Source organism: Canis lupus, chromosome 7 (genome assembly GCF_011100685.1).
Source record: "Canis lupus familiaris isolate Mischka breed German Shepherd chromosome 7, alternate assembly UU_Cfam_GSD_1.0, whole genome shotgun sequence".
Taxonomy (NCBI): Eukaryota; Metazoa; Chordata; class Mammalia; order Carnivora; family Canidae; genus Canis; species Canis lupus.
Window position 1 is genome coordinate 61716226 of NC_049228.1, and position 22330 is coordinate 61738555.

The 22330-nt window shown below is 37.6% G+C and overlaps 1 protein-coding gene across 3 annotated transcripts in view; it reads left to right on the top strand.

The window, feature by feature from the left end:
- The window catches only part of CHST9 (carbohydrate sulfotransferase 9), a 234385-nt gene that overhangs the window by 104709 nt on the left and 107346 nt on the right, over positions 1–22330 (top strand). For all 3 annotated transcript variants that reach the window (XM_038543614.1, XM_038543613.1, XM_038543615.1), the window contains one exon: positions 3436–3474. In XM_038543614.1, the coding sequence (XP_038399542.1) occupies positions 3436–3474 (39 nt within the window). Of the gene's footprint in view, positions 1–3435; positions 3475–22330 lie in introns of those variants that run through there.

Sequence of the window (22330 nt, forward strand, 5' to 3'; positions counted from 1 at the left end):
CAGGGAGATGGATTGATTTGCCACAACTCACATCACTGTTGGTGTATTAAGTGATAAATTAACCCAGACTTTCATAATAAAATGATCTATTACTGTATGACAGTTTACCCACAACTTAGCAGCAGAAACCAACAATAAGCATTTATCATCTTACACAGTTTTTCTAATGTGGCCAACTGGATAGTTCTGGGGCAGGGCCTCCCATGCAATGCAGTCAAGGTGTCAGCCAGAGTCACAGCCATCTGAAGGTTTGACTGAGGCTGGCGGTCAGACTGGTCGTGTGCCTGGTGAGTTGATGCTGACTGCTGATAAGAGGCCTGGGTTCCTTGTCACATGGACCTCTCTGTAGGGCTACTTGAGTGTCCCCATAATACATTATCTGGCTTCCCTTGGCGAGAGTGATTCAAGAGAGCAAGATGGAAGAATGATGGTTCTTAAGGTCCAACCTTGGGAGTCACAGTCCGTTATTTCTGCAAAAGCCTATTGATTAATACAAGTCAGTCTTAATCAGTGTGGGAGGGGACTGCACAAGGACACAATTACTAGGAGGAGGCAAGACAAGGAGCATTGGGAGCATCTTGGAGACTGACTACCATACCATATTATTTATCTCCAATACTTCCATTGTCAACTTTCAGGATTTAAGATTCATTCTTATACAAATTAAAGACATTACAAAGAAATTTTTGTCTTTAAACATGTTGCGATTCAGAATTTGAATGACATTTTTTAAAATTTGTAGAAATGTTTGAGGCCTCTAGTATACCAAAATTTGTAAGCAAATAGTAAACAGTGGCTTGCCTGATTAAAAAAAAAAAAAACTTAAATGAGGAGTTACCCCATCACACTTGGTAATGAATGAAGCCTTTAAATGGACTATTCATGTCATTTATCTGTTTAAATCATTGAAGTAAATTGTATCAAACAAGACCTCTGGAAATCACCCAAATGAGTATAATGTGCCATTAATCAAGATGCCAGTTGCTACAAATGCACAAATGTTGGAGAGGATGTGGAGAAAAGGGAACCCTCTTGCACTGTTGGTGGGAATGTGAACTGGTGCAGCCACCCTGGAAAACTGTGTGGAGGTTCCTCAAAGAGTTAAAAATAGACCTGCCCTACGACCCAGCAATTGCACTGCTGGGGATTTACCCCAAAGATACAGATGCAGTGAAATGCCGGGACACCTGCACCCCGAGGTTTCTAGCAGCAATGTCCACAATAGCCAAACTGTGGAAGGAGCCTTGATGTCCATCGAAAGATGAATGGATAAAGAAGATGTGGTTTATGTATACAGTGGAATATTACTCAGCCATTAAAATGACAAATACCCACCATTTGCTTCGACGTGGATGGAACTGGAGGGTGTTATGCTGAGTGAAATAAGTCAATCGGAGAAGGACAAACATTATATGGTCTCATTCATTTGGGGAATATAAATAATAGTGAAAGGGAATAGAGGGGAAGGGAGAAGAAATGGGTAGGAAATATCAGAAAGGGAGACAGAACATGGAAGATTCCTAACTCTGGGAAATGAACTAGGGGTGGTGGAAGGGGAGGAGGATGGGGGGTGGGGGTGACTGGGTGGCAGGCACTGAGGGGGGCACTTGACGGGATGAGCACTGGGTGTTATTCTGTATGTTGGCAAATTGAACACCAATAAAAAATAAATTTATTATTACAAAAAAAAAGATGCCACTTGCATCAATTAAGTAGATGCCAGTGCATTCTATACTTTTGGTGGCTGCATGAGAAAAACTGATACATTCTCCACCATATATTTTATGATTTTAAAAGACCAGAAGATCTAGTAGAAAAACTTGGATAAATTTTATATGCAGCTGGCATGTGGTGCATAAACTCTCAGTAATTAGCTGCATCTGTGAAACGTTGAAAGCTGACTAGAACAAGGTGGCCAGAAGGGTGCCATCATGAAACCAAAGCTCTCACCTCCACCATGGTGTTTCCACACACCAGCACCCTGGTACAGTGTCTTACCTAAACCTGTAACCACACTGAAGTGGCAGGTAGAAATGGGCCCCACCAGAAATGTGGGGTTTGCTCCTGCTCGGGCTATTGCCCTGTCTCATTCATTTACAAACTGTCAGATTTCATGAGCAAGAAGCCACTTCCTCAACCTCATCTTCCTCACCACTCACTACTCTTCAGGCTCTCACAGTGTCTCTTGTGTTTCCCGCCCCTGTTCTGCTAAACCTGCTCTCTCTCAATCTAGCAAAAACCAAGTGAACCCAGAAGAGTCAGATGCTGTGGGTCCCCACCATACTTCCTAAAATTATCTGTGGCCCACAACTCCATGCTCTGTGGATCTCTGTGGATCTCTGCTTCTCTGCCTTCTAATGTCCTACATCACAAAATAGAAGTAGCACTTTTGTTCTCTTGGTCACTCTCCTCAGCCCAGTCTTGTGTGCCACCTGCCTTTGTGTTCCTATTCCCCGCTTCAGCCCCTGCCATCTTCTCAAGATGGACTTTTACCGCATTGTAATTTCAATTCAGTTCTTTCTCCCAAGCTCCTGTCCTGTAACACCTCAAACTCAGTTAAGTCTAAAACCGAACTCGTCATCTCCATGCCCCCATCACATTTTACCACTTCCCCCAAATTGTATCACCATGCCCAAAGTCACCTATAAAACCATTCATCTTGACTTTTCCTTTTTCCTTGAACTTTACATTTTGTAAATCCCTGGGCCTTCTAAGTTCTGCCTTCCTACCTCCCTACTCCTGTTGCCGTGCTCAGTGACCTCTTGCCTAAACTCTGGGATAGCCCTCTCCCCATGCAAAACTATAGTTACTAAAGCAAGCTCTAAACATGGCTCTTACTCAAATAGCCTTGTCCGACGTAGCCCATACTATTTCTTTTGATGAGAATCCACACTTTCCCTGCTTCAAATTTCCTAGATCACATGTATCTTTCAAGGTCCAGATCAAATATCATTTTCTCTATAACTTCGTGGACATCCCTTTATTTCTTAAAATGATCACTTCGTCCTCTCATCTTCTTTAAACATTTTGTACCTTTTGGGGCACATCCCATTTCATATTGTACTGTCTGTCCTTTATCTTCCCAAGTAGGTTGTAAAAGGCCTTGGTCTTATTTTATTCAGGTGTTTATCACCACAGTTCATTCTGTGGGGATTTGTACCTTGTAAGTTTATTGTTGAATAAATGACTCTTACTAACAAGATTTTTAAAACCCAGTAGCATATTTAATGCATCCTCATTTACTTTTGACTCACATAAATTGATTTGAGAGCATTTTTCAGCCCTTTAAACTGTGCCCAGTCATCTCTAGAAGCATGTTGGACACAGCTGAAGGAGTGACTGCATTTGGAAATTGCCATAAATTGTGGTTTCCTCTTAGTTATATCTTGTTCTAATGAACCCACTCTGCAACTGACCTGCCACTTCTCATTTCAGGGAGAGTGGAGAAGAAAAGAGAACAAAAAGCAACTCCAGGTAAGATTTGGACTAATTAGCTCCAATTATTTTCTTTCTTTACTTTCATCTTAAAAAAGAATCTATTTGCAGTTTAATATTCAAAACTCACATTAGAAAAGTAGTAATAGTTTATGGTCCTACAGTTGATTGATATTAAATTAATTAAAATAAGTTAATACGTTTAGCTTTTTCACTTTCACATCAGTCATGTCCTTCTCATTGTATCATTCTATTTGAAAGATGAGGTAGAATGTGATTTTTTTTCATCATTACCCATTAAAAAGTAAGTTTTAAGAACACCAACATTAAAAATTTCAAGTTATAGGGCAGCCCGGGTGGTTCAGTGGTTTAGCGCAGCCTTCAGCCCAGGGCGTGATCCTAGAGTCCCGGGATCCAATTCCACATTGAGCTCCCTGCATGGAGCCTGATTCTCCCTCTGCCTGTGTCTCTGCCACTCTCTCTCTGTCTCTCTCTGTGTCTCTCATGAATAAATAAATAAAATCTTTTTTAAAAAATTTCAGGTTGTAAAAAAAAATAGATTGTAACGGTTGACAACCATTTTATTTTCCCAAATATCTGAGAATCTTAATTATTTTTCTTAAAACCACTTGTAGAGTTGGTGGTTTTCAGGACAGTTTTGACTACTTAACCAAAAAGAAGCTTTACATTTTGGAGAGGTTTTAAGAATTATTCCATTCCTAACTTCTAGTATATATCCAGAAGCAAATGATGTTTTAACACAGTGCCATTGTACATCGTAGGGGCTAATATATGCTGACTAATACAAAAATAAGTCTTTAAATTTCCATATTTTTATGACTTGGCTTTTAGCTGAAAGTCCTGTGGTAGGATAAAATTTCATTTACTGAGTAAGTCTTTGCATAAGGGCAATCTTCGAGCATCCAGTGCCTTAAAATTGCCAGTAATCCTAGAGAATTCTAATTTGGCATATACAGCTGTGCACCCCACCCTTCCCAAATATCTACCAACCCATTATTCTGTAACATGCAAGAACTACCAACATAAAGACACATTGTTCCCAACCACTATCTTCTTCTCACTGCATTTTTTTTGGTCTGGTAGCAAGACAAAATTTGTTTGTTTGTAATGTGTGTTTACAAACAATGTAGTCAATAGATAAGAATCTGAATTAATCAAAAATGTATAAACAACCTACTCCCCTGTCCCTTTTTTCCTTCCAACCTTATCATTCATCTCAGACAACTGAGTAATGTACTACCTGTATGACTTGCCTTTTAAATGTTGTTTGCATTCTTTAAAAGCCTGATCGTTAATACAAAAAAAGTGTGAAGGCAAGAAAATGTCTGTTTTCCTCACAGATGTGATTACCTTCATAATTGCTCCTTGAGGAAAGATTATTTATACTGTTTCTAAAAGGTTGTTGTTATGATCCTATAGGTATTGCCTTAAAGAAACTTTATAGTTTGAGAGAAAGCTAAATTGGCCACAGTGGTAAACCAGATGCCTCTTTAAGTTTCCTCTCTACTCATGGACTCCAATATTCTGTGTGACCAAAGGTGACACAGAGAGCTAGAGACAAAGGCAAAACAAGAACTCTAGTTCCTTGACTCCTTATTCTTTCCAGTATCTCATCATCTTAACCTTTCTTTTCAAATCAAAGTGCGAGTTACTTTGGTACTGTGTTGAATTTCTAGCTTAATAAAATATTTTTCAAAAATCGCAAAATCTTTTTAAGGCAATGGGATCTTTGCAAGGAACACCAGTCACCAAGGTTATGAGGAAACTCCTTTTATTAATGGAGTTAATCTACCTCAACTGATTCACAGCTTGTCAGTGTGTCTGATTTTTATGAGAAAGTGAAAGAAACTTTCTATAAGAAAGTGAAGTCAAAGATAGCTAATGGACAGTGCTCAAATTATTGGAGAAGTTTTCGAGACCCCTTATTATTTCAAAGAACACAAATCCAGCCCTCACAAAATCTGTATTTGTAAAGGTAGTTTGAGTTTTTAAAATTGGGATCTATTCTTTGCCGGTGTAGTCATAAATATCACTACCTCCAGTTTATGATGCTAGTCTGAATATATGCATCTTTAGATATCAAGACTATCATGGGAATCCCTTCTACTGTCCTGCTAGGACTTCTTTATCATTTGTTGTCCATTCTGCTCAGATTCTATGTCCTACCTGCTGAATTAGACAATGCTCCCACACCCTCTTGTTTAGAGCAGGCCCATCTCCCAGCTAGGGAGATCAGTATTAGTTTCTGGACTCTTTCAATCTACTACATCTTGTTGCACTAATGATAGAAACCAATGAATATAGAAAAAAATAGTGTAGACAAAAATATGACCCATTGAAACAGGAACTTCTAGGACCCTCACTTTTTGATTGATAAGATTGGTTAATTCTTTGTTTATAGAATCTTGGACTAAGATGAAAGTTATGGAGGTAAGTTTTTATTCAGGATAAGAAATAACTTCCTAATAAGGAAACCTCTCTGGGACTGGAAAGAATGAGATTATGTTGGTAAAAGTGTACAGAAGTTAGGCCATCATCTGTAAGGAATGGTGATGAGACATTCATGAAGAGATTGATGAGATCATTCCTAAGATGTTTTCCAACTTTGTGTCTATGATTCTACTTACTATTATTACTTTAATGAAATGGCTCTACTTTGTGTATCTCAATCAACATGAACACATACACACACACACACACACACACACACACACACACACACAGTTCTAAATGGTTCACATTTCATTATATAACTAAGTGAATCATGTTCCAAAGCTTAAGCTAAGTTGGTTTGGATTGAGTTGCTCAGGAGAGCATATAGCCAATGGGGCTAAGACAATAGAATAATATATCTCTATAGTCAATTTAGCTTCTTTTGAGGAGAAAGTTGTTTCATCCTGGCTGTAGTTTCAAATATGATGTTATTTTTGATAAGCTAGGAATAAGTCACAAGATAATATGAATAACCTGGTAAGTTTAGTCATTGTGGAAAAATAATTCAAAGCATATGCCTCTCAACACTGAGCTCAGAAATCTGTGTCAAATTCATACAACACGGCCAACAATATCAAAGCTGAATTTGGTTATTTGAGTTGGTAAAGAATATTAAAAATATATGATGATATGATTATAAAGAGGCAAAACATCATCCCAATATCATCAATTATCTGTTTGCCCTTAAATTTTTCAAGGACCCAATTTCTTTACCAGAAAAACAAGAAAAAATGACCAGCTGTATTCCACAGATTTTATATAAAAACTCCATTGAATTTGAAGAACTTTAACGTATCAGAAGAAAGACCCCTTTTTGGATCAAGGAACTCTTGATATTAAAAAAAATACAGAATAAATAAAATCTTTTTAAAAATACAAAGAAAAATTCTCATAGAGAAATGCGCTTCATAAGTTATTATTTAGAAAAAGATATACTAATTAGAAGGCTTTCTAAGGTAGACTATAGAGACACCATCTGTTAAATATATATTGCTCCAGATTTTTCCAAGAAGGAGAACACTTTCAACTCTAGTTAAGTATTAAGTAAAGAAGAGTCCCAGTGGGCCATAGAATGGAGTATAGGTAGAGATGATAATGAGTATTGTAAAATGAAGTTGCATACTTTTCATTTATGACATTAGATCATCCCTAAAGTTGGAGAGATTTTATTCATTTGCATTATTTGTAAAACGTTACTGGTAAAGAAGAACAATGTTATTTCTTCTCAACTCAAAAAGTGAAATTTATTAACAAAAATTCAGCAATTGGTAGAGTATCTGCGTTGCGATCTTAGTCCCTTGCTTACTTTTTGACTCTGATTTTCCCTCCTTTGAAATGTCCTAAAACATCAAAAGCACCTCAGTTTTAAAACTTTTAATGCATATTTAACATGCAGTCATTTAATGACTTCTTCTTCTTTAAGTTAAAGACTTAATAAATTCTTCCATCTGTATATTAATAGCATGTTCACTTTCTTGTGTTACTCATTTATTAAATGCAAATTTTCAAGTGGATTCTTACATAGCATTTTTTCTCCATACTATTACTATTTTTGCAGTGGTTTTTGCCTTGGTTCCTATACACCAACAAAAAAACCCTCAAAAATAAGTATGAGAAGACCTAATTTGTTCTTGTTTTAGCTATGGATGGCCGGGCAGCCCAGGTGGCTCAGTGGTTTAGCGCTGCCTTCAGCCCAGGGCATGATCCTGGAGACCAGGATCGAGTCCCATGTCGGGCTCCTTGCATGGAGCCTGCTTCTCCCTCTGCCTGTGTCTCTGCCTCTGTGTGTGTGTGTGTGTGTCTCATAAATAAATAAACAAAATCTTTAAAAAAAATAATTATGAATGACCAACATTAAACTTATGAAGTTAGCAAGCAAATCATGTTGGGACAAATACATCTGAGTAAATTATCATTATTTAAAAGCCTATAATTTAAGAATAATGAGAATCATTTTTCCAGTTAGAATCAAGTCTGAAAATGTGTATCATCCTAACTTGTTTATAGCTTACAAAATGTCTGCTCACTCAACAATCTTATATTGAGTATTTGAAAGTTGCTTACAGAGTAGGTCTTAAAAGTTCTCATCATAAGAAAAAAAAAATTGTAACTATGGGTGGTGACAGATGTTAACTAGATTTATGGTGATCATTTTGTAATGTATATAAGTATTAAATCATTATGTTATGCACCTGAAACTAATACAATGTTGTGTGCTAATTATATCTCAATTAAAAAAAAAAAAAGCTGGTCTTGACCCTATCTTATTTGGTGCCACAAAGTGGGCAGAGAAGGAATCTAAGCATTTGTAGGTTGATATATTCGGTTTGCTGAACATTTTTGTAGTCCAGGCTTTGTGCTTGATATTGTAGATGTGATGGTGAATAAGATATAGCATTTATGTACTCAATTTGTTTACTTTCAGCTGGGGAAGAAAAGCAAGGACAGATGATTATAATACAGTGTGAAGAGTGCCTTTTAGAGAATTACTGGGTGTCATGAGGATGTCAAAGAAGACTTCATGGAAGGGAGGGAGGGGTGACTTGAGTTGATCTTTAAAGAAATTAGAGTTTACCAGGTAGAAAAGGGGAAGGGCTGGCTGTCCAGAGAGACAAAGACAAGAAAAGAACTTGGCCTATTGAAGTCAGTGGTTTAATAAGACCGGAGCACAGTTATAAGCAAACAAGAGGCAGGACACGCGGCCAGAAAAGTTGGCATGAGCCAAAATCAACAGAGGCCACTATGCCTAGTTGGGACTTTATTCAGTAGTTGTTGAAAGCTAATGAAGTGCAAGGATTTACCCGATCTATTTGCATTTTATAGAAATCCTTCCAGAGGAAGTATGGATTGGAAAGGAAATTCATTGGGGCAGGGAAATCAGGTTGGTATGCCACTTTAATTATTTAAGAATGAAAAGACGAAGGTCTGAGGTGTCTTTACTAAGACAGTGGCATCAGAGAGGGAGCTAGGGAAACAGAAAGAAGATATATATACAAAATAGAATCGGCCTGTCTGATTGGATACAGGAGGTAAAAGAGGATGACTCCTAGGTTTCCAGACAAAGAAATGAGATGAATAGTACATCTTGCTTCAGAAGAAGGAAGGATTGGTCAACCATGACAGATGGCACAGAGAAATCAAATAAAATAGGCACTGAAAAATATCCATTGGAATTGGAGGAAAAATCTGTTGGTCACCAGGGAGAAATGATTTTTCAGGAGTTCTATAAATGCAATCTAGATAACAATGGGTTGAATGAGGGAGTTATAAACAAATGAACACAAATGCAGACCTGTTCTCTCAGAGAGTTTATCTGTGAAGGGGAAGGCAGAGAGACAGAGACGTAATCATGAAATCATCAAGTTAGGAAATTGATGTTTATTGAGGACCTGCTATTTCTGGCTCTGGGCTTGGTACCTTCTATTTTACCCTCCAAATGAGCTCGTAAGGCTTGTTTATGGTCAACATTTTAAAAATCAGAAAACTGAAATGTAAGGAAATCAATTAACTTGCCTTTGGCCCCCCATATTAACTGGTGGGGCCAGAAATGGAATTGAGACAGTGATTTGCTGGAGCTAGTTGGTACTATCTGGGAGATAATTTGGAAAGAATGGTGGCCCACTTTTCTTCCCAGTTCAGTATCCAGTGAGCTCATGTACGTAGCTTAAATTTGCCATGGTGGGAGTATTTACACCACAGACATTGACAGACATTACAAGCCAGGGTTGGTTGATTCATTTGTTCCCAGAGAGCAGGTTGTTACACACTGACAGTGCATGGCTGGATCTGGGTTCGTGTGAGAGCAAAGTCAAAGCAGTTCCTGCTGCCCTGCATGTGTGATCTGGCCAAGGTCACAGGTTAGCGAAAAGAGAGCAAGAGTTGAGACTTGAATCCAGACCTGTAGCCCACATCCAGCCCAATACAGGCCTCAGGGCTTTTACTGAAAAGATAAGTGAAATATTCTTTCCTCATCTTCTATCCCCAGATGGCCCAGGTTGGTGTAAATGAAGGCTCATATTTATCTATCTTCCAGTTCTAAGGTACCAATTTTCTGCCTCGGCCTCCCAGGCAATCCATCTCTGGTGTGTTTGCTTTTTTAAAATAGCTTTCCTGAAGAACTGGCTCTCTGAACTATGCTAATGAATTCTGTTTTTAAAAAAATAACCAATTTTCTCTGGGTTTATGGTTTCACAACAATATTATTGAGCAAAATAAAGTATCTTAGATGCATTTTTCCACCCACAAAATGGAAGACTTACATACAGGCTGTTCATTAAAAGAAGTCCTGAAGAGGTTATTTTTAAACAAACTTCATTTTCCAGCCAGTCAAATTTATGATAGAGAATGAATAACAACACAGCTGTGCCACATTATTTCGAAAATACCTTAAATGCCATTGTATAGCACTGCATTTAAAACAGTGCCTTGATGCAAACTAAACAAATCTGAAATGGTAAGTAGTTAATGGAGGAGAAATCACCATGTCTGACCACACAAAGTGCAAATATGAAAACATACCTCCGAACTTCTCTCCATGTGTTTAATCTGGGTTGCTATTATGGCATCTGGGGCAGGGTTTATTTGCACACAGTTGAGACTTGAAAATGGTTTCTCTAGGTGGCAAGGGAGAAGTATTCTATTTAGGGGCATCATAATAGATTTCAGCCTAAAGCAGCATACCTCCTGGTATAACTGAAAAAGAAACTTACCTGAGTTGATTCTCACAGGACATATATATGTTGCTTTCACTGGGGTGAAGAAATGAAAAAGTTTGGTAAATTTGTTAGTCAAAAATTATTTCAAGCTTACATCTTAAATTAAATATTCTGTTTTAAAAAAGAAAAAAGCTATAAGGAATTCCCAATTAAAATGGAAAGTAACACAAATACAAATGGACTTTCAGATCTGATAGATCTCGTTCAGGCAGCACAGACCAAAGCAGGTCCCCACAAAGTTAGGCTCATGCTAGTTTGAATGTACTGTGGAAGTTGCATCAAAGGGCATTCTATGTGTATATATATATTAGTCAATGTCATAGTAATTAAATTTTAATCTGACGCGAATTGGGAATGAAGCATTCTAGGTAAGTGCGTATTTTGATTGCTAAAAATGGCACTTCTACTAACAAAGGATTAAAAATGCCCACAGAAATTGAAGATAGCTGATCCTCAGGCTTTCTTGTGAAAGGAGTCTTAAGTCGTGCCTGATTTTCCCACAGAGAAAACAATGAACTTGTATTTCTAACCAAGGAACAAATGCCCAACTTTTTTTTTCTTTTCATAGAAATGACCACAAACATTTTAATCAACTGTAAATGATATACTTGTACGCTGTGTAACTGAAAACCTTCTAAAGTGAATGTAAGTCATTTGAGCTGAGCAATACAGGAATCGATCACATAAACTGTCCTATTATTTCACTGCAAATTCCCAGATAAGAGGATTGGCAGGGTAGGAGGGAAGCCATGAGACTGTAAGGAAACAAGAAGGCCCTGAAGTCTGCTCACCCCATAAATGAGGTTATGACTTGAGTGGAGGAATTCTGAAAGGGGTGGAGCCTTACTTAGCAAAGCAGGGGGTCAGGGGGGTTACACAGTGTGAGGAATATCAAGCACCAGGGGACTCTCAGAAGCAGCTGCATAACCTGACCAACTAATTCATACTGAGGGGCTAATGAATGGCCGTGAATTAATACATTAATTCATGATAGCATATTTAAATTTTGTTCAATGATATCATGGGTGTCTTGGCTTCCATTTGAACTATTTACAGGAGAGGGTGGCTCTAACAGTCCATGCCTTTGTTTAAACATCTTTGCCTTATTAGAAACCTCTCAGAATGTCTCTTGAATGCTATCTCTGCTTGCTTGTCTATATTTGCTTACACATCTTCACTATGCCCTAGTTATTAGCATGACTATAAATCTCTAATATATTTCTCACTGCACAGAAACAACTGTATTTCTCAGCCAAATGTGATCCTTTCTTCCTTAAAAAGGTCCCTGAATGCAATTCTACCCATGCCTTCTCCGAGAACATACAGCTCTAGGTTTCACTGATACATTGAGGACAAACAAAACACCACATTAAATTTCATAATAATTTGTTTGCTTATTTGGTATTTTTTTCCTCTTCCCTCTTACCTTCCTCTAGACCAGCAAACCATTAGAAATATAATGCAAAGTATATGTGTAAATTTAAATTTTTGAGTAGCCACCTTTTAAAAACTAAAAAGAAATAGATGAGATTAATTTAATCATATTAAATATACTTAACATATAAATATACTTAACCAAGTATATTTAAAGTATTATCATTTCAAAATATGAACAATATAAAAAATTGTAAATAAAATGCTAGAAACGATGCATTTGCCAGACATGTGTATTACAATAGAAATTAATGGAGTACATGGCTATGGAGCCCTGCAGAGTGAGCCTTTCTCAGCAACATGCCTCATTCTGGAATGCCTTTTTTGGAGACTGATGTCTTTGCAGGTTCTGTTTGCTTCATTTCTAAGCTAGGTTTTAATGAAATTGAATAATGTAGTGAAAACAAAGACAGAAGGTGCCCTTGTGGTTCTGTTTTGCCCCTGGTGCCTCCCCCAGGGCCTGGAAGAAGCAGACTCTCAGGAAGTATTGGTTCAACAAACGAAGGAGCAAGTGGCTTTGTTAAACCATCAGACACAGAAAATGTCCCTGTGGGTTTCATGAGGAAAGAGGTCCCTAAGAATGATGGGAGAGAATCACAAAGATAGAACAGGAGAAAACCAGAGAAATGGAAATACATGAGAAGGGGATGAACACTCATGACTGTGCCTCTGAAAAAGCACAAAGAATTCTCTCCATCCAACCCCAGAGCTGTAACCTTTCCTTATCCATAAATTATACTGAAAACCCTATTAATTCTGCATGTAAATTTCTGCATTCTAATTCAATTTGGAAGTAAAGTCATTCATTTATTCATTCATTTATTGGAGAACTATTAAAAGAATATTTATTATTTGCTACTCTGTGTCAAGGGCAAAGCACCAAAGTTATATTTGAGATGTGGAGAAATCTCAAGGATATAAAAAAATATATAGATTTGATTTGATTATTGAGGGGAAATAGAGGATTCAATGGTATTTTCTGAATTTTGCCTTTAGATCCATGATTGATGAATCTTGATTGCCCTGGAATAAGCCTATTTGCCTGAAGAGATAATGAATATTACCTTTTCAGTGTCACTGCAGCATTATAAACAAAGAACAAAAATCACTCTCTCTCTCTCTCCTTTTTTTTTTTTGTAATTCTGTCATTACACTGTCGATTTTCAGTATTCTGCTATGATTTTTAAAATATGTATGTAAGTACAAGGAAAATTATTTGCATACAGCATTTCTATCCTGCTTGCCTATGTGCTCATGGAAATGGGAGTCAACATTTAGAAGTGATTTGGGGACTGGACTGAGAAGAGATTACAGGGTTTCATTCACATTTATCTCATACGTTTAGTGCAATTCTTTGTTGCATCTCTTTTAATTGCAATCAAACACGTTTATCAGTAACTCATTTGCCATTAATATAGGGGCCTCTAAGTTTTAGAAAATAATAGGATATGAGTGACGATTTCTCCATTTTGTCAAGGAATGTTTGATTATTTTTTTTATTGCAAAGCGAACCGAACAAGTGTTTGCATGCCTTCCTCGTGTTTGCAGCTAGCCAGGCCATGTCAGCAGTGAACAGTAGTGGTCATTGTGTGCCAGTGGGACAGATGTGCATTGACTTCCTGGGAATTTTTAGGACATTTATGAAAAGTCAAGCGATAGCATTCAAAGTATCCTTAATCAACATGTGTGTAGCACTACTTCTATAAGGTTAAAATAAATGCATCATATTAAAAATATGTAACTTCTACTTAATTCATATGTAATTATAGTTTTTAAAATATTAATAAATGACATTAAAAATCATTACAGTGATTTATCTAAAACAATTTTTGGCCGAAAGTACCAAACATGCAAAAAGTTATGACTATATAATTTATTATGATTTTTAAATGTTTTTTATTGAAGTATAGTTGACACACAGTATTACATTAGTTCCAGGGGGGCAACATAATGATTCAACAAGTGTATATGTTATGCTGTGTTTACCAAAACTGTCAGTACCATCTGTCAATGTTATTGCAATACCGTTGACTATAGTTGCTATGCTGTACCTTTTATCCTTGTGACTTACTCATTCCATGACTGGAATATTATGATATTTTTGATTTTTGAATAAATGGAAGAGTTAGCATCTTTGTTCTTTATTTAACCTGATGCCAATGTGCAGAATATTTTTTGAAAAGTAAAATGTAAATTCACTACTAAAAATTAACTTTCTGGCATTTGTTAAGAAAATAAGAAAAAATCATTTTCCTCCTCCATATGAGGAAGAAAATTGAAAGACAGAGAACCAATTGAATACTTTTTAACTTTATAGCAGAAGTCTTTAAGTAACAACTTCCTAACACAACTGGATTAGTTCCTGGTTCCACGTTCAAGTACCAGTAATGTCCTTTTCTTAGTGTTCTGATTATAATTGCAGTATTTGAATTTCACTGAACTTTTCAGAAAGCATTTTAAGTTGGCAGTAGTCAGAGTCTTTGAGAGATTTTAAAAATCAAACAAACAAAACTAAATGGCCTGAAAGATGGATTCCATTACCTCTTGTTTTTCAGTTAGGTATAGTGATTGTTGGCAGAAATAGATAAAGCAAACAGATGCCTGGGGTCACATTGCATTTTTTTTCTTTTCTCTCCAAAGAGTATCACATTGGGTCCAGTATCCACACAGTAGGATCTAGTACAGTGTAACTTAGGCATCATACTCTTTCAACTAGTAAGTTTTCAACTATAACATTATAACTCATAAAATAATGTCAAAGGAAGATCTTTGTTCTGTGTGAAAAATAAAAGATTTGCCTATAAGATGGCATATAGGGCTGAACTTTCAGTTTGTATTTGCTGATAGAAATGTAAACACCAAGGCTAAGATGTCACTACTTTAGATTTTTTTTTTGACATTTGACTTCAGAATTTGCATAAGTAGTATGACACAGTACAGTTTAGTACTCAGAATGACACCATAATCAGTACGCTTTAATAGAGGGCCTGTGTAAAGGACAGACACACGTGTAGATCTCTGGAGAAGATCTACATACTTCAGGGATGTAACTTAAAGGTGAAATAATTCAGAGCTTCATAAACCATCAGAAGCAAAGCAGCTGTTTATCAACTCTCCACTCCCCCGCCCTCAGCCCCTGGTGAGTTCTAGGGATCAGCTGTGCAATATGGTACCCATCCTAAACAATACTACTGTATTGTACACTTATAAATTTGCTAAAAGGGTAGATTCATGTTAACTAACCTTACTACAATAAAATAAAATTTTAAATTAATTAATTAAAGGAAACAGTCAAGTTTTATATAGCAGGAGGCATTGACTAACTAACTATAGGTAGAATTACACTAACAAGGTAACCAAAATGTCAAAACTGATCATACGATGGTCCAGACCTTTGCTCAGGTCCAGACCTTTGCTCAGGTTTGGAAAATACTGGTGTCACTCAGTAGTTGGGGAATTTTGAGACCACTTGGCTCCATCTGAAGTAGTGAGAAATATGATCTTAAGAGAAGCTTTTCCATTTTTCTGTATGTTTAAAAATTTTCGTAATTAAATGTCAGAAGACTAAAGAAAAGCATGGCAACTGTGCCTTTGTTTTCCCTCCTGTTGAAACCCTACAATGCAACTCTAGTCACATCATATTTCCAGAAGTGGCTATTGGGTTGGGCAGTCAGATCATGTCTTCCAAACAGTTCAGACAAGCAGAGGGAGAAAGGTTTCTTCCCTCTTTTTTTTCCCCCTGAAACTGGAGAGAAAGAAGAAATGAAATCCAGTCTACTTCAGCTTTGGGAACTTATCTAGAAAAGAAAATTTCCTACTTCTTCTATGCCCTTCAGACTAGCTGATGCTGCTTCTTGTCCTCTTTTCACCAACTTGAACCCTCCAGTACACATACTCAGTCTGCATTCATAATTATATCATATACACTGTTACACTGCCATGAAGTATATGCACTTTTGAATTCTGCCTATGAATTTTGCACATTTTTATGTTCAACTTTTTTTAAGATTTTATTTATTCATGAAAGAGAGAGAAAGAGAGAGAGAGAGAGGCAGAGACGGGCAGAGGGAAAAGCAGGCTCCATGCAAGGAGCCTGATGTGGGACTCGATCCTGGATCCCAGGATCATGCCCTGAGCCAAAGGCAGACACTCAACTGCTGAGCCACCCAGGCATCTCTATTTTTAACTTTTTAACTGGTTTTTCAAATTATAAATAATCTGCTTCAGTAGGCTCATGTTTTTCTTTTCTTTTTTTCCAGTTGGTCATTATCCATAAGTAAAGATAGAATTAAATACTGGGATACCACTTTAGGTAGAGTGGGTAAGGGAAGATCTCTCTCAGGAGCTGATATTTGAACTGAATCATGAGTGATGTGAAGGAATGAGTGTCACGAGCAAATCTGACAGAAGAAGGAATGGCAAGTACAAAGGCCCTAAAACAGAATAAGCTTGGTGGATTGAAAAAAACAGAAAGAAAGTCAGCAGGACTGGAGCAGAGTGAACAAGGGTGAATATGTAGGCAGTGCCTAGATTATGTGGAGCCATATAGACTGTAGTAAAGAGTTTCAATCATCTGATGAGCACAATAGAAAATCACTGCAGAATTTTATTCAAGGAAATGAAATGATTTTTTTTTTAAGCACTCTAGCTTGGGAAGGGTTCTAGCGGAAAGAAAGTGGAAGTGGAGAGAACATTTCCAGAGTTATTAAAGGAAGCCAGGAGAAAAATGAAGTGGTCTAGAATGGGGTAGTTTCCATGGAAGTAATGACACACTATCAGATTTAGGATGTATTTTTGAGAAAGAAATGACAGTGAATACTGATAGGTTGGATGTGGGTGGCTAAAAGAGGGATAAAGAATGGCTCCAGGTTTTTGGCTTGATCAAGCTGGTAATAATACTATTAGCAGGGATGTGACCAATCATGAGAGGACCAATTTGGAGAGCTGGGGATAAGAGGAGATTTCTATTTTAGATACGTTAAATTTGAGATGTCTATTACCTACCTAAGCAGAGTCACTTCTTGGATATCTACTGCAGTGATCTAGGCGAGAAATAATAGTGGCCTGAAGTAAGGAAGTGACAGTGGGGCTTGGGGAAGGTGATGAATTCGAGAAATCTTTGAAGAAAGCATAAACAGGAACTTGATTATTAATGACAAGTGAGCCATGAGGGAATGCAGGAGGAATTCCAAGGCCTCTGATTTTGATGACTGAGTGGTGCCCAAGGGGGAGAACTGGGGGAGAAGTGTGATTGGCAGAGAAGAGGAGAACTTCATATTTAAGTAGGTATGGTTTTAGTGCTTACAGGAGACCCAAAGGCATGTGCACTGAACACATTTTTATTTGAGACTGGAGCTCAAGTGAGAGACCCGTTTAGAGACTTGGGAGTCAGTGTTGTAAATATACTTGTTATCAATGTCAACAAGGTAGATGAGATTACTAACAGCTAGTAGTGCAAAAACGTAAAGAGATTGTGTTTCGGATGAAAAGAAAAGGCTTGACGTGGATCATAGTGGTTAGCAAAACAATTCCAAAAATGTAGAGAAGGGAGAGAATACTATAAATCAGATACATCCTTTCAAGCTCCTTTTCAGCCAAAATACAATGAGTCAGTATTGGACATGAGTGTAAGTCTCGTATCCAAAGAGTAAAACCTACGACCATAAAACAGGACGATAAAGAATTTAGAAATTGAGACTTTGATTTTGAATTCTTAGGTAGCTCCATACACACTGTTGGTGGGAATACAAAGTGTTGTAGCCATTGTGGAAGAAGAGTATGAGGTTTCTCAAAAACTTAAAAAATGGAAGCACTGCATAATTCAGCAAATCTCACTTCTGGATATTTATCCAAAGGAATTGAAATCAGGATCTGGAAGAGATATTTTACACTCCCATGTTCACTGCAGCTCTAGTCATGATAGGCAAGATATGAAAAGAACTTAAATGTTCATTGAAAGATGAGTGGATAAAGAAAATGTGATGTATATATCACATACATGTGAAAATGTGATATGTATATATCACATACATACAATGGAATACTAGTCAGCCTTTAAAAAGAAGGGAATTCTAGAACATTCAGCAACATGGATGAACCTTGATGATATTAAGTGAAATAAGCCGGACCCAAAAAAAACAAGTATTGTATGATTCCACTGACATTAGGTGTCTAAAATAGTCATAGAATCAGAGTGGAATGGTGGTTACCTGGCAGTAGGGGAAGGGGAAAAATAGAAAGTCTCTAATCAATGAGCATATAAGTTTCAGTCAAGCAAGATGAATATGCGCTACAGTTCTGCAGTCTAACATTGTACATATAGGCAATAGTAATATATTGTACACTTAAGCATTTAAGAGGGATGGTCTTTGTATTTGCAGATGATATTCAGGTTGAACAATTGTCTTCCAGGCAATTGAGGTCAGCAGAAGACAAGCAGGAAATGATAGAGGCTGACCCCATAACCAGGCTGCAAGGAGGGTGCCGGACATCCAAATAAACCCAGTTCTTGTCGCTCTAAAATCAGTGAACACTCCCTGCCCCACAGCTGCCTCTCTAGAATGATAGAAGGTCTGTGTCTGGGAGGACCCTAGAAAGTATTTGGTTCTAATTATCTTTTTACAAACATATTGAATGAAGCTATGAGACGGTAGCTTATTAAAAGTCACACCACCTGCTTTTGGGTGCAGCCTGTGAGGATATTGGAAGCATTCCTGTTGGGCTTGGATACTATTTATAGGACTTTTTTCAAAAGAAATGAAACCAATCTCATGTATGCCCTCTGAACGCCTAGTGTCCGAATCTACTCCTGGAGAGGGTGGTGTGTAAAGGTTAAGAGTTCTGGCCATAGTCTCAGACTCCCAGGGCTAGAGTCCCTGCTCTGTCCTTCCAGAGTCATATGACCTCAGCCTCAATTGACTTACTCCCCTTATTTGTCAAATGGAGATAATACGAGTATTATCTCACAGAGTTGTAATGAGGATTGAGTGAAGTAATACCTGTCAAGCCCTGGGCCTAAGCCTTGGTATGTTAACAATAAATTTTAGCAATCTTTTTTTTTTTTTTTTTTTTTTTAGCAATCTTTTTTATTGCCCTTGATATTACTTTATATTACTTGCCCCGTCCTTTAGCATCTAGGATGGAAACGTTAATAACAGACACCCAGAGGTTTGTTTTCCTGGCATGTAGTGGGAATAAAACAAGTGTTTGTTCAGACAGTGGCAAAGAAAGGGAAAAGAAAGCAGAACGTGAGTGGGGGAGAGCTTGGTGCTGGAAGATCTGTCTTCATTGTCTGGCTCATATTCTGAAACATGGAAATGTAGAAAGGTATTTGTATTATTGATATTACCCATTTCTTTGATCTGTGAAATAGGCAACCAGCATTTTTCACATAGTATAGGAAAGATCAAGAAGGAAGGGGTGTGTGTCTGTGTGTTTTAAGCATGGCAGACAATTATGGAGGTTTGCCCACTGTTTTCACTGCTTACCCCGATTCCTTGTACCTCATAGGTTGTCCAGTGGAGTGTGTCTGTGTGCTAGTCAGAGGCACAGAGAGGACGGAGACAAAGGGCTTTCCCTAGTGAGCTTGCATGTGGCAGAACCAGGTGACACGAAGTATTTAGATAACGACAGAAGCCTCTACGGATCATGTGGTATAAGGCTTAGGAGCCTGGACCCCATAGCCAGATCCCTCCTGAGTTTGGTTTCAGCACTTGGCAACTTTGCACAATTTACTATAATTTTATGAAAAGGATAACCACTTGAGATCTCGAACATTTTTATGAATGTCATATAAAGTCATAGGAATCTTTTTTTTTTTAAAGATTTTATTTATTTATTCATGATAGTTACACAGAGAGAGACAGAGAGGCAGAGACACAGGTAGAGGGAGAAGCAGGCTCCATGCAGGGAGCCCAACGTGGGATTCGATCCTGGGTCTCCAGGATCGTGCCCCAGGCCAAAGGCAGGCGCCAAACCGCTGCGCCACCCAGGGATCCCAAGTCATAGGAATCTTAATACCGTTCTAATTTGCTTCTCAAAGGAATCAATACAACATAAACAGGAATGTGAATAGGAAAAATACAATGTAAATAGGAAAAGCATGGTGACTGCATGATAACGAAAGCCTATTGATTGATTGATTGCCCCATTTGCTAGAATCTCAAAGCTGAAATGAACATTAAGACATTTTGTAGATGAGAGAATTAGGACCCAGGGAGGCTGGGTTCATTGGTTTCCCCACAGATAAATGTAGAATCAGACCGGCCCATTTTCAGTGCTGTTCTGACTTCAGAGACTGCTGCTTGGGCTAGCCTTCTCAGCACCTCACTGAATATGATCTGTACTCCGTTTTCTACAAAGCATGCCATAAAGTGTGGGATCCCATGCTCAGGGATCCTGGCACGGGCACAGGTGCACTCAGCAGCCCGCAGTGCATAGAGGCTGCTCCAGCGAGAATGCAGCTCTATGAAAAAAGGGCACTGAATATGCACAGTGGAACTGGATCTTGCCCTGTTTCTCTTTTTCATTTGTATTTCCTTTCAGTTAATTTTGTTAACTAACTAAAAATTAGTTAACCAAGTGTGAAATCTTTAGAAAAATGAAATATGTGGGTTTACTCCTATGGTCTTTACATTTGTACTTATGTTAATTAAATAATTAATCCATTATTTATAATAATGCTTCCAAAAGCGTATTGAAATGAGAACTGTTTTATATGAAGGAGGCTTTAAATCTCAAACCACATTTATAGTCAAGTGATTGCAATAATTATTTTTTGAAACCAGATCATTTAAAAATGAAATAGCTATTTTTGAAAGTATATAAAACTGATGTCCCGTGTATGAACATCTTGCACAATTTAACATTATTTTATTGAAGGGATACCCATTTGAGATCTTAACCTTTTTTATGAATTCTTTATAAAGTCATAGAAATCTTAATGCCTTTCTAATTTGCTTCTAAAAGAAAATAATTTGGAAAATGCCAGCGAAAGAAGCATAGAAAGCATTTAACATAAACTAAAATCATTAATACTTAATGGAAAAACATAGTAATCCATTCTAAGGCATTTTAAAACAGCTACTATAAGATGATCATCCCTTCTAGGAGGCTAGAAAGTTCTTCAAAACTGGTGCTTCCAGTCTTATTCAAAGACAGACTTGATGGAAATAGAACCTGTAAGACCCAAGGATTAGAAGGAAGTGTATGGGGAGGTTCAAATGCCTTCAGTATCATTGCTATGTGTCATCACAGATTTCCACCAAGCTTGCTCTTGCCCTTGGTTCCCCATGGGACTGTTGGGTCAGAGGTTCTTCTGTGTTTGCTGGAGAGTAGGGATGCCCTTTCAGAGTTTCTTCAATTTCAGAATAGCAAAATTTAGTTCTGCAAATAGTTGGCAATGTCAGTTAGCCAAATTTGTCTGCAGAAGTCCTTTTTGTTTTGAACCAGTGAGGCCCAAAGACAAGAAATACTTGAGTTAACTTAATGAAACCAAAATCACAGGGTCCTTGTTCACAAATTTCTAAGAGTATTTCATCATTTTCTGTCTTGTTTTCTCTTATGTTACTATGTTCTGTTGATGACCACTCTTGAGCTATCTCAAGCCTCCTTCCTGGGTGGCCGCACAACCACAGCCTTCTCTGTCCCAAGGCTCATAGGAGAGAAGGAAAGAATACTGGTGGGGTAGATTTGGAGGCAGAATTTTGGAGCCAAATCCTTGTTCTACCTCTAGCTTTATAATTTTGGGTAACACCTAAACTCACTATCTCTTTCTCCTTCTCTCTCCATCTAAAATATATATTTTTTTTAATTTTAGCAAAGTGATGTATACGCAGTTAAAGTATTTGATACAACAAAAAATTTTTTGTTCTGATACAACAGAAGTTTTTCTTTTTTTAACTAGCTTTCTCTTAAATGATTTGCCTAGTTAAGCAACACTCTCCCTTCCCTAGATGTGCCCCACTGACCACTGCTCACAACCAGCTGAACACTGGGGCCTCTGAGGCTGCCTCTCTAACCTACCTGTAAACTTCTGACACCACCCCCTCCCCTCGTGGGGATATATGTGGATCAGGAGTCAATTGTGTTTCTAAACCTGCTGTGTCAATTATACTTGTTTGTATAGTTATTCAATGCAGTTATAAAATATGTAAACCAAGGACATATAGGTACATAAAAGAATTGCTATTTCTATAAAAAATGCTCTGGAAAGACTCAATAATGTTGAGTCA